Below are 12519 nucleotides of genomic sequence, written 5' to 3' on the forward strand. Positions count from 1 at the left end.
GAAATGTAAATTCGGTCTGTGAAAACATTGACTGTTGTACTGAACCATATCGACAGGTTCAGACTGCGTGATTACCATGACTAATGGCTTGATATTTTGGGTGACAATGCCTAAAATCGTAGCTGCACTTATTCGTTCTCTAGGTCCTAAGTTTCTAATTCATCCTTTCTTGAATCGTCTCTTGGCTAGCCTAATCTCGATTATCTCTAAGACTTCAGCATTAAGAAACAAGACTATCTGATTCTGTGATTCCCTTGGCAGTTTGGTGTTAGGTTGTCCAGTAAAAAATTTGTGTCACGAACTGGTCTAGATAATATTGTTCTAAACTAGGAAATCCCTGAAGAACTCACCTTACCTTTTATGAAGTTTGTAGTAAATTCTTACTAATATGATCCATCAGTGATTAGACCCACGAAGTGTATGTTTCTTATCGAGGTATTCAATCGAAATCTAGTTGTTTATATGTCCGATTTCAGTTAATTTTCAATAGTACGACCATTACTTTGAAATCCTGGGTTCAATCCTTGACACTACTGTTCAGTACCATATTGGAAGTAAACAACTATCTGCACATTAGTACTATTGGTCTCAATGGTTCTGCATCAGTTTTTTCTTTAAAATGTTAATTTATGTTATCGATCCCTTCCTTTTTCATACACCGTTGTTGTTTGCTTTTTAAAGAATAAATCCACGGCAGGAAATCGAAGTTTTTCTACAACTTGCTTGGCAGATATCGAACCGATGTCTATTGATTCATCTGTCGGGTTCGAACAAGTTGGGGGTCATGAAAAACATATATTAGCATTGAAAGAAAGTATAATTCTACCGCTAATGTATCCTGAAGTGTTTTCAAAATTCAATGTAGATCCACCTCGTGGTGTACTGTTTTCAGGACCTCCAGGTAAGTAATAATCAGTTTAGTCTTGCGTGACTGTAACTTGTTCCCTTTGTTATCTTTCACTCGATCTCAAACTCCAGTGTTCCTTCATGTCTACGTTTCCACTTTATCTTTTCATCATCTTGTCATACTAACGTGATATGGAGACTGTCCAACACACATATTTACCAGGCTCTATGTTGATGATATCCATCTGTATACCTAAAAGTGATACGAAAATTCCTGGTCTTATGATTACCTGTATAATTACCATTGACCTTATCGCCTTAGGTGTATACAAACAGGTGTCAAATTATCCTAGATTAGTTGTTTCACATCTTAATAATCGGTAAACGTCAAGTAACCCTTTTTTTTCTAGTCCTCTCTAAGATTTCGCCAACTACTAGCCTCTCGCACCAACTTTCAAGATGTGTAATTTGGTAAGTGTATCCAACTCTTACACTGCTTCTATTCAATTGTAGAAGGGAAGTTACGTAACGTTCTAATGAAGTATGCAGAAAAATATTAGAATGTTCTTGTAGAAGAGAGATAATTGTTCATTTTTTGGTATGCAGAACATAATGATGAAGTGATAATAATCAATTTGTTTAAACATGAAGGATAGAAAGGGTGTTTTAGACTCAATGGTCTTGAGTGCTGTTAGAGGTATGAGGGCGGTTATCACTTCCCGGTTACTCACACCGTGGAGGGGTTCTTCTGGAGGTACCTGGAAAGGAAATTGGATTAGACGTGGTCTTAGTGACCTGGGAGCGTGACCGCAGTGCCCAAGAGACAACTGCTTGAGGTCGGTCACACACGACATTTTTATGGGTAATTTTTGTGTTAGCTCCGTAATTGTTGAGACCTTACTGCCGGAGACGGATATCCGTGGGATAAAGCGAGGTGTGCATTTTTAGGGTCGACCTTTTCTAACCTCGCCCCTCCTTGTGGGAAGGCAGCATCGCTGTTATGCTGGTTGTCTGAAGAGAACACCTTACTGCTGCCACATCTCTGTACAGTCAGCAGTACGACTTCGCCTTCGGACCTTAAGTTTGTTGTTTTTAGTCTTACCGCTCTTCAGCCGACCTGTCTGACATGGTAGGACCTTGAGGAACGGTTGTTCCAGCCAGTATAGCTCGACTGGTTCATCACGATAGGCAAGCCCGACCACCACGTCAAGGTAGCAACAACGGTCGGGGTGTTTTAGACTATGGTTAGGTTAAACATGTTGCTTTTGTACACAGATTAGTCTGGAATACATGGATTGCTAAAGTCTCTAAGGTTTATAAACTACTGATTTGTAATCATATTGAACTACTTTACATGACTTTATGGGTGACTTTAAGGTGGGATTCCTGGGAAAGTGATGTGACCAGTTTTTACAAGATAATAATCAGGAATCGAACTATTAACTGGTGTTTTGATTTATTATTATTTATTTATTTTAACACATAGATATTGGTACAAGGAGGCACCAAATACATATGCGCCACACAGATCTGATTTGATATGTGTGAGGGCTGTGATACTGCCCGGGTGCATAAACCGAAGCAGGTGATTTTCTTAGGGGGTCACACCCGGAGTCTTCGACATGAAGGTCTGATCCACAAGACAGTGGTGCAACGTAAGGAGATGCATTCTCATGGCAGCGGGTGACCAACAATTGGTTCATATGCCATTTGTTACTTCGGGATACTGGAGCCCATCTGCACCATTGGTTTGGAATCGAAGTTTTCCAACTCCCCCCTAGGTGGACTATCCATGTCCACCAACCCGATCAAAGCGCCGGACATTCGCTTTTCGTCCTCTCAATTTCGTAAACATCAGTAATGCCACGAGAAGGCAATGAGTAGAAGTTCCCTGGCAGAGGCTATATACGCGTGTCCATTTGAGAGAATTTGGAGACGGAGAGCGGACTCTCCGCACTCTCGGCCGTATCAGGGCATTTGGGGGGTGTTTTGATAATCAAACAGAGCAATGCTTGGGAATGCTTTTCAAGTTAGCCTGCTTTGTACGGCCAACATGATCTTCTATTTGCAAAAAGAAGTATACATGTCGATATACATTGGTGTCGCCCAAAGCAGAAGCTTGTCTTTTCATACATTCACGAATCATTGGGGAACTAGAAGGGGTAATTCGAAGTTCAACGGGATAAAGTGCTTTATTTTCAAAGACTTCAAAATTGTATTTTCTTCAGGATTACTGTCGTTGTATCTCCTTTAAACTGAATATTCATGGAAAGGATCTCCTTTAGCATTACAGACTTTTTTATTAGTCATTATTACTCATTGTATTCAGAAGACTGCAGTTTATTATCTACTACCCCAAATTCTATTCCGAATTAATGAACAATTATCGTAGCTGAGATATTAATCGTCCGAATGTCAAATAATAATAATATTAATGTGAAAAGAGATTTCTTCTCTGAAATAGTTATCCTTGTCAGTAAAATGCATCCACTTATCTACTTTTAATCAAATATCATGATATATATAAGCCCATATAAACTATTTTGAATATTTTTAAACTATACTTTTCCTCAGGTACTGGTAAAACATTGTTAGCCAGAGCTCTTGCAAATGAATGTAGTCGTTTAGCTCAAGGTAGCAATAATAATAATAATACCGTAAAACAACGTCGTCCTATTGCGTTTTTTATGCGTAAAGGAGCAGATTGTTTGTCTAAATGGGTTGGTGAATCTGAACGTCAATTAAGATTACTATTTGATCAAGCGTATCGAATGCGACCTTCTGTAATTTTTTTCGATGAAATTGATGGTTTAGCTCCTGTTCGATCTTCAAAACAAGTAAGTTCGTAGTCAATTTTCCACAAATTTTTAAGAATCTATAAACTTAAGATATGACAATCAAATAATTTTCAAAAGCCTTTTGTGTACCACTAAAAGTTATCTGTTTACTAACGGCTAATTTTGAAAAGTAGTTTTTAAAGTTTCAGTGAGAATTTGTGATTAGTTGACTCTATCGTTTTCTCATGTAAGGCACTTTAAGATGACTGTGTAAGATCGCAAACTGAGTTAAGTTGGAAATCTAAACCATTAGTTGGCGACTCACTGGACTGAAGATTAAGCACTCACCATGAAACCTAAAAGTCCTTGGTTTCTATCTTTGACGTATGGTTATACACCACTAAGAATTATTGTACTAGCAGGAAATATCTGTCCAGTGCTTCCTGGTTTTCAATGGTTGTCTAACTAGAGCCCAGTCCATTATGTAAACCACAAAGTTCAGCTGTCTTCATTACCCCTCCCATTCATACTAAATATTCTAAAAGTTTTACCACCATGAAATGCCATCTTCATTAAATTAGTCGTGTTTTACTCATTTCGCTCTCGGTGGTTGTCAAACTTGATGATGATATGTGTACATACATCAAGTAAGAATAGCACGTTCTCTTTGGTATCTGTCAATTCATCACGATACAGTTGGTCTTAAAAACAGTCCTATCACATACATGGTTAACAAAAAGATATTCTTGATGCTCATATTCTAGTTGACCGGTATGTATATCACAAAAATTGTTTAAATATTTTACCTCATGACAGGAAACGACATTAAGTAGTTTAACATAAACTAACTAATGGCTGAATAGTTAAGAAAATCCCTTTTTTTTCTGGGTTTATCATGATTATTGGAAGTAGAATTGATGTTTTTATACCTTTCTCTGTCTCGGTTCCTCTCCTATTTTTTAAGGATCAAATTCATTCCAGCATTGTTTCCACTCTCCTCAGTTTAATGGATGGTTTAGATAATCGTGCTGAAGTTGTGATTATTGGTGCAACAAATAGACCAGATGCTATTGATCCGGCCTTACGACGTCCTGGACGATTTGATCGTGAATTCGTATTTACATTACCAACAGAGGCAGTTCGACGTCGTATACTCGATGTGATTACTGCAAAATGGGACTCAAAACCAGATTCATTGGTAAGTTCACTCTCTGAGTAGATGTGAGATAGGATAGAAGGGGGGGCAATGATTGTATTCATAAGAAATCAAGATGTTGCGCAACTCAGACAATAGATTATGATCACCGCAATTCTTGAATATCCCTGTTTCGATTTCTGGTTGTATTATGTGTGCATGCTGCTGAAGGATCCCCATACCAGGACGAAACTTCCGTCCACTATTCATTGGCTCTTAATGCCACCCTAATTGAGATCAATCGATAACGTATAAATATTAGATTATTGATTATTCATCTTCTATTTTATCTTTGTTTACTACAGTTGACAGTGACATCCTAGAACGATTCTAGAAATGATCTTGAAACTAACCGATCAGCTATCAGCCAGTTAGAATACAGCTGTTGTAAATTAATTTCATCATTCAAAATAAAAAGAATGAAATTTCATAGAATCTAGAGTTTTAGAATTTTAAGGTGATAGAGCCTAATCCTTACTGTACCCTAAAAATCAAAATTCATGTTGTACAGCCAACTTATGTATCACAAAGAAGGATAAAATCGTAAGGGATATGGAATTTGAACATGATCTTTTTTCATCAAAATGTATCCTCTCTAATAGATTTCTTTACCCAACCTTGTACATCTCTTCATGTCGTTCTCTGGTCGTAGTTACATTAGATACTATTCCTTAGTAATCCAGAAATCTATAAGTGATTGGCGACTATATCTTCATGAAAATTAGTCAAAATACAAAATCTAATAAAAAAATAGTGGTTTCTCGTTGCAGATTAGATTTATTATTTATTTATTTAAACACGTACATATTTGTACAGAGGGACCGAATACGTATGCACCACACTTCATTCGATTTATATGAAGGCTTGGATAATACTCGGGTTGCCATACCAAAACAGGTGGTCTTCTTAGAAGGTCACTGCCCGAGCCTCTCACCCATAGGTCTAATCTACAAGGCAATGGAGTAACGTCAGGAGTTGCAGATTCATGATAGCCGGTGCTTGGTCCCACGTTGTAGCTGACTGACTTGTGAACAAAAATCGGTTCATGCACCGTTTGTTCTCTCAGGATCTTGAAGCTTATATGCAACATTGGTTTGGAATAAGGGTTTTCCAACTCCCCTATCTGAATCGTGTATGTCCATCAACCCGATCAAAGCGCCGAATATTCTCTTTTCGTCCTTTCAGTTTCGTAAACAACACTTCCACCACGAGAATGCGGTTAGTAGGATTTATCTGTCAGTGGTTGTATATGCGTGGTCATACGAGAGTATTTCGAGAGGGTTAGCTGATTCACACCACCCTTGAACGTACCAGGGTATTTGGGGGCCCAGATTAGATGTGATTACAGTTTAAATAATCTGTCTTCACACTAACAATCGCTATTTCCACTCTGATTGATAAATTCTATTCGTTTCAAAACTTCCACGGTAAAGTTAAGTTCTGCTCAAATTCAATACTTTTCTTTTGTTCGTTCGTTTTTTTACTTCCTTTTCCTTCTTTTCCAACAAGTTACTTGATCAAATTGCTGCAGCAACGATCAATTTCTCCGGTGCTGATCTCAAAGCATTAACTACAGAAGCATGTTTATGTTGTCTACGTCGATGTTATCCTCAAGTATATAGTAGTCAGGTGAAATTAGCTTTGGAACATAAATATTTAGTGGTATGTTGTACTTTTTTGGTAATTGAATGAGTTACTGTGTTTTTGTTTGTTAAAGATTTATATATATAACTATTTTGTTTCACACGATTACATAACGTGAAACGTTTTGGCATTTATTGAGAAATTCAAAGTATATTTCACGGATTCTATGCACCTCCAGGTTGTATCTCTTCATTGCCGTAGCGATTTGGAAGACTTCCCGTCTTCCACATTGTACAAGCTTTCCTTATACCTGAATTAATGGCTGCTCTGGTTGTCAGGATGGGCATCAGCCTCGTGACTTCCGAAGGAATTCGGCTTTCACCATGAGGCGTTACAACTCTTCTAAATGAAGACTTTCTAACTCCCAAAGCAGAGTTTAAATGGATTGGATTATTTTTTCTTCTGGTTAACGTTTTTTAGCGAGTTAGTTTTCTACGAGATGGGGTAGCTAACTCCATACCCAACCTTCCTGGAACCGGCAGTAACCCCAGAGGGGCTCCAACCCCTCATTTGAAATCATTAAGGCCAAAGGAAAAGAGGGAAACCAAAGAACACATTATGCCGAGAAATGGCGATAGACATGAGAAGAATGAACAAAAATTGGATAGAACTACAAAGGAAGGCACAGCACGGAGTGGGTTGGAGAATGCTTGTCGGTGGCCTAGTTTTCAAGAGAACAGTTTACGAATTTCGCAATAATGTATATATATAGTCATGATTCAAAGATGACTTCATTGAGTTATCCGACTTTTCACTTATATTGTTTATTCTTCCCTTTCTTTTCTCTATTTTTTGTTTATTTTCAAAAGGTCTCTCATTCTGATTGGTTTGAAGCATTACAAATTGTTCATGCATCAAGTGAACGTTTTGATAGTGATGTATCAGCTTCAAATTTAACACCATCAACAAATGCATTATCTTCTACTATACGTACACCATTATCCCCAACATTAGCCAAGTTATTATCACATCATGTTAATAAAATTGTAAATTATATAACACGAATATTATTATTGACCAATTCAAGAAAGTTTGATTCCTTGAGTAATAATAATAAAGAATTATCATCATCATCACCGTCATCATCAACAGGGATTCTATATGATAATGTTTCATCGTGTATTATCAAATCGAAATTATTCATTCATGGTAATATATCTGAAATTATTATGAATGCTGTATGGCATAGATTAGAGGCATTACATGTAAGTGAGATTAATTTCATAAATTAATTATTAATATATGTTATCTTTTACGCATCTAATGATGACATCGAAGGTAAATGATGAATTATCTGGAATGAACACCTTGTTTTGTATTTATTCATTTAAGAAACCGGGTTTCCAAATGCCGTGGTACGGCCGAGAGTGGGGAGAGTTTGCTCTCCCTCACAAAATGCTCTCATATGGCCACGTGCATACAACCACTGCTAGGGAAGTCCTACTCATTGCTTTCTCGTGACGGGGGTGTTGTTTACGAAATTGAAAGAACAAAAAGCGAATGTTCGGTGCTTTAACCGGGTTGATGGATACGGACGGTACACCTACGGGAGTTGGAAAACCGTGATTCCACACCACTGGTGCACATGATCTCCAGTATCCTGAAGGAACAAATAGTATATGAACCAAGTGTTGGTCAGCGGCTGCCATGGGTCTGCATCTCCCGGCGTTGTTCCACTGCCTTGTGGATCAGATATTTAGGTCGAATGCTCGGAGTGTAGACCCCTATGATAACCACCTGGTTTGTTCTGAGCACCCGGGCAGTATTCCAGCCGTCACATAAATCGTATAATTTATGTAGCGCATATCTATTCGGTGCGTCCTTGTACCAATGCGTGTGTGTTCAAATAAAAAAAATATAAATTCGTATTTATCAATTTGACTGCTCTTGGTCGAAATTCTAGAAAAATTTACATTTTTCGTGCTCATGAACACTTCCCAACGTGATTAAGCAAATGTACGCGTGCGTGTTTGTAGGTTGACTAGTATGATACAATCATAGATATTACACATGATTAAAGTTACAATGGTACAACTCCCCAGTTGGATCTAATTTTCATTCTAGTAGAAGCGAGTTGTCAGTAACATCACCTATGTATAATCTTGTGTTAGTATGGGATTTAAATCTGTATCAGTCAATGTTTCAATTCGTAATGACAGCTCTAAATCACGCAGGAAGAATCAATTCATAGTGACCAGGTCTTGTTGATAGTTGCCTATCATTTTGAAAAAAGCAAGAACAGACATTCTAGCAGAATAGCATGAATTCATTTTTATTTCGTTGGTTCTATGTGTATGAAATTGCCTATCAACATGAAATCTTTATTAATTAGCATATCGTGCTGGTTGTTTCTTATCGCTAACCTGCGCTAAAACAGTTCACATGCGTTATCAAGTTATCAAAGACTTTAAGACGACTTCCCTGTTACGTAACAACTAACCTGTAATATGTAGAAAGTTTAAGTTTTCATGGTATAAAAGTTATAGTCTTTTTGGTTTTCTGTGCAAATATCTTTTACTGTTTGGTTTAAACTCTTCATTTGGCTTATTGCAAAACCTCTAATCTGTCTCTGAGACACCTGAACACATTGACATAAATACTTGTGATTGAAATTTTTCTCAACCTAAGTCAACCAATGCTAGAACGTCAAATGTTTTTGTTTTAATGAAGTATTTCAATCAATTATGACTGAAGTTTCCAAGCGAACAGTTTAAGAATTTCGTAATGATAATTTTTGGTTTTGGTTATGGTGTCAAAGATGAATTCCAAAAATTAATATTTGTCTTCGAGAAAGATAATCATATATTACTCCCACTTCCTAATTATTAGAGGTTTGTTAGTCTATAAACTCTTTTAGGTGATAGGCTGAGATAATTGTCACAAAAAGATTGATAACGATTTAAGTTTATCTGTTGCTTGTTACTTGTTTGCAGGTTATATCTGTCGTATTAACAAGACGGATGTTGTTTCTTGCTGTTAGTAGTATGGGCATTTGTCACTTCCTGGAAGTATACTTTTTCTTGAAGGATCTTAAATAGAGACTTGGTTAACAGTGATCATGATAACCCAGCAACCTAGTCGCAGTGCCTGATTGACAACTACTGAAGGTCGATCACACAAGTTCTGCTTGTGGGAATTTTTTGATGTGTTAGCTCCATACTTTAAAATCCCTTAACATTACAAACGAAAATCCATATGGCAAGGTAAAATCTTGGGATTGGGCTTCCCTAACCCTCCTCTTCCATTGTAAAAAGACGTTATCTCTAGAGACACTGGTTATCTGACTGACACATCTTACTACAGTTGCATCTTTGTGTACTTGACAGTATTTTGTCTTCGTCACCGGATCACTGATTTGCTTGGATTATCACAATGTCCAAGCTCGACCTCTACCTGAAGGTAGTGGCTCACGGTCTTCATGAGATACGTACTTAAATCATAGTCAACAAGGCATTATCATCAAGCTATTCAGGTCATCTTTGTCAGGATTCACTAGTAATTCAAAGTGTTGTTCACATCTTAATATGTTTATATATGTAGTTGTGTGTATTTGTTTTTCTCCTTCTACATCACTTTTTGCTACTATCCCTTCTCCTCCTACTGTCATTTTTTCATGTTTAATACCAAGGTATTCACACTTAATTTGGCCAATCTATTTGCATTCCCTACAAGTCTTGGAATGTGTCCAGAAGCGGCTATTGCACAAATTATCTCCTCTATACGACGTACATTAAATAATTCTTCTTTAACAACATTCAATATGAAATCTCAATTAATCAATGGAATTGTTATTGTTTATCTACCATCAATTGATGTACTTCTTCATAGTTTACCACAATTAACTGCTTCTTATCTTGTTGATAGATTAAATGCATTAGTAGATGAAATCAATTGTGAATTGAATTATATTCCTTCGACATTGAACAATTCTGATCATTTAGAGGGCTCTTTAAGCAACAATAATAATAATAATAATAATCGATTACAATATGCTACCATGAAAACTTCACGTCGATTAATCATTATTGGAACGTGTACAAAACCACAACAACAATATTCTAATTGTTTCCCTCCAAGAATTGTTCCACCTCTTAACATAGAAAAACATAATTCACCTATTAAACAGTGCAATAATAATAATAATACGAGTACAACCCATGATAATTGTGTATCAATATTTCCTAATTTAATTGGAAAATCAAATGGTAATATTTCTGTCTTATAATTTTTGTATTGAAAATATCACCCCCCCCTTTATTTATGAGTTAATTCACTGATCGATCAATTGGTTGATTCTGTTAATTTGATTAGGTATCATTGTAACTAACTTTATGATTAAATCAAAGAAGTCTTGGTGTGAATTAATGATTGATGATGGTTGTCGATCAATCATTATATCACCAGGGTCTATTTATGATCATTGAATGATCTCTGTACTGTATGAAAAGTCGATTAAATTAGTATTGGGAGATTTGTGGAGGTTGCAGAATTTTCATAGTTTAAATCACGTACTGATCTTGATTAGACTGCTATTGAAAACCTGGAAGGGTTAGACAAACGTTTTGTAGAATGGAATCCCTCAGAAGTGCGCATCCGCGATCTTAAGTTTGGGAGTCGAACCTTGAATTTCTTACGTGCAAATAGTTGATATCTTGACCATTGAGAGAGCATTCAACAGTGCGCATGTCTAACTGCAATCAATTTACGATATTGCACGACTGTCATTCATTGCCTATGGTGCTTTCAGGTTTTCATTTGTGGTCTTATTAAAATCTGTTCGTGATTTAAACTGTGAGTATCGATTAAAATTAGAAACATAGTCTCAAATGGAGAAGTAGTGAATCTGTTCAGCGATGCTTAATTTTCAGTCGGTCGAAATTGATTCGTTTTTGAAAATGAACTTTCCAGAAGCGGAATAAAAAGAAAAAGGTTAGTCGAAGAGATGTAGTATTAACATCCGACTAGTCACTATGGAGTGATCACTGTCATGTTTGTCTAGTCCTTTAGTGCTGATTGAATTCTGTCGATCAAATTGCATTGTTTCCAATAGTTTAAGTGACTTGAAATCGTTTGCACTAAGTTAGGTAATTGGAGGTAGTCAGTATGAAACCCTCCTCGACATAGATTTCACTCTAGTCGACAGTCACCATCATGTATACTAACTATCTCCAATCACATTGAATCAAAACTTTATACACGCCATATTGAGTCACTTAGACTAACAACTGAACTGGAGCTTGATATAATTCAATCAGCACTATAGATTAGACAAATATGACACTAGGTTCTAGTCCGTAATTAATCAATGTAAATGGAGGTCACTCTCAGCCCAACTAGCTTAATGAATAATATCTCTGACTATATGATTGTTGTTAAGCTTTATTATAACTCGTGGCAGTTACCATGTTTTATTTATTTGAATACATAAATGTTGGTACAAAGGGGAACGGAATACATATCCGCCACGCAAGTCACGTGATTTATGTGTGGTCTGTGATACTGCTCGGGCACCTAGACCTATGAGACCACTGCCCTAGCCTATCTCCTAGAGGTCTAATCCACAGTGAGATGGAGCAACGTCAGGAGATGCAGTCCCATGGAAGCCCGGTGACCAATAATTCGTTCGTACGCCATTTGTTTCCTCAGGATCCAGGAGCCCCATGTGCATGATTGGTTTTGAATCAGGGTTTTCCAACTTCCCCTGGTGGATTCTCTCTATCCATTAACCTAGTTGAAGCACCAGACATTCGTTATTTTGTCCTCTCAATTTCACAAACAACACTTCCACCAGCAGAAGGCAATGAACAGGACTTCTCTGTCAGTGGATGTATACGCGTGGCTATGTGAGAGCATTTGGAGTGGGATAGCTGATTCACACCACCATTGAACGTACCAGGGCATTTGGGGGCCTGAAATTTAAGTTAGGTTAAAAATAGTAGTTAATATGGAGCTTTGTCTATAAAATAGCCGACTGTGTGTAACATAGTTGATGAACACTACTGGTTACAACTTTTCACTAAGATACAGAGGAATTACTTCTCGACAGTTTAATCACAC

The 12519-nt window shown here is 37.0% G+C and overlaps 1 protein-coding gene across 1 annotated transcript in view; it reads left to right on the forward strand.

Annotated features, from left to right (window-relative positions):
- ATAD2B (ATPase AAA domain-containing protein 2B) overlaps positions 1 to 12519 on the forward strand; it is a 43088-nt gene that overhangs the window by 14801 nt on the left and 15768 nt on the right. Inside the window, exons 6-11 of the mRNA XM_051217156.1 lie at positions 682 to 901; positions 3421 to 3683; positions 4588 to 4821; positions 6328 to 6480; positions 7272 to 7667; positions 10091 to 10667. Of these exons, the coding sequence (XP_051065799.1) occupies positions 682 to 901; positions 3421 to 3683; positions 4588 to 4821; positions 6328 to 6480; positions 7272 to 7667; positions 10091 to 10667 (1843 nt within the window). The remainder of the gene's footprint in view (positions 1 to 681; positions 902 to 3420; positions 3684 to 4587; positions 4822 to 6327; positions 6481 to 7271; positions 7668 to 10090; positions 10668 to 12519) is intronic.

Source organism: Schistosoma haematobium, chromosome 6, assembly GCF_000699445.3.
Source record: "Schistosoma haematobium chromosome 6, whole genome shotgun sequence".
Taxonomy (NCBI): Eukaryota; Metazoa; Platyhelminthes; class Trematoda; order Strigeidida; family Schistosomatidae; genus Schistosoma; species Schistosoma haematobium.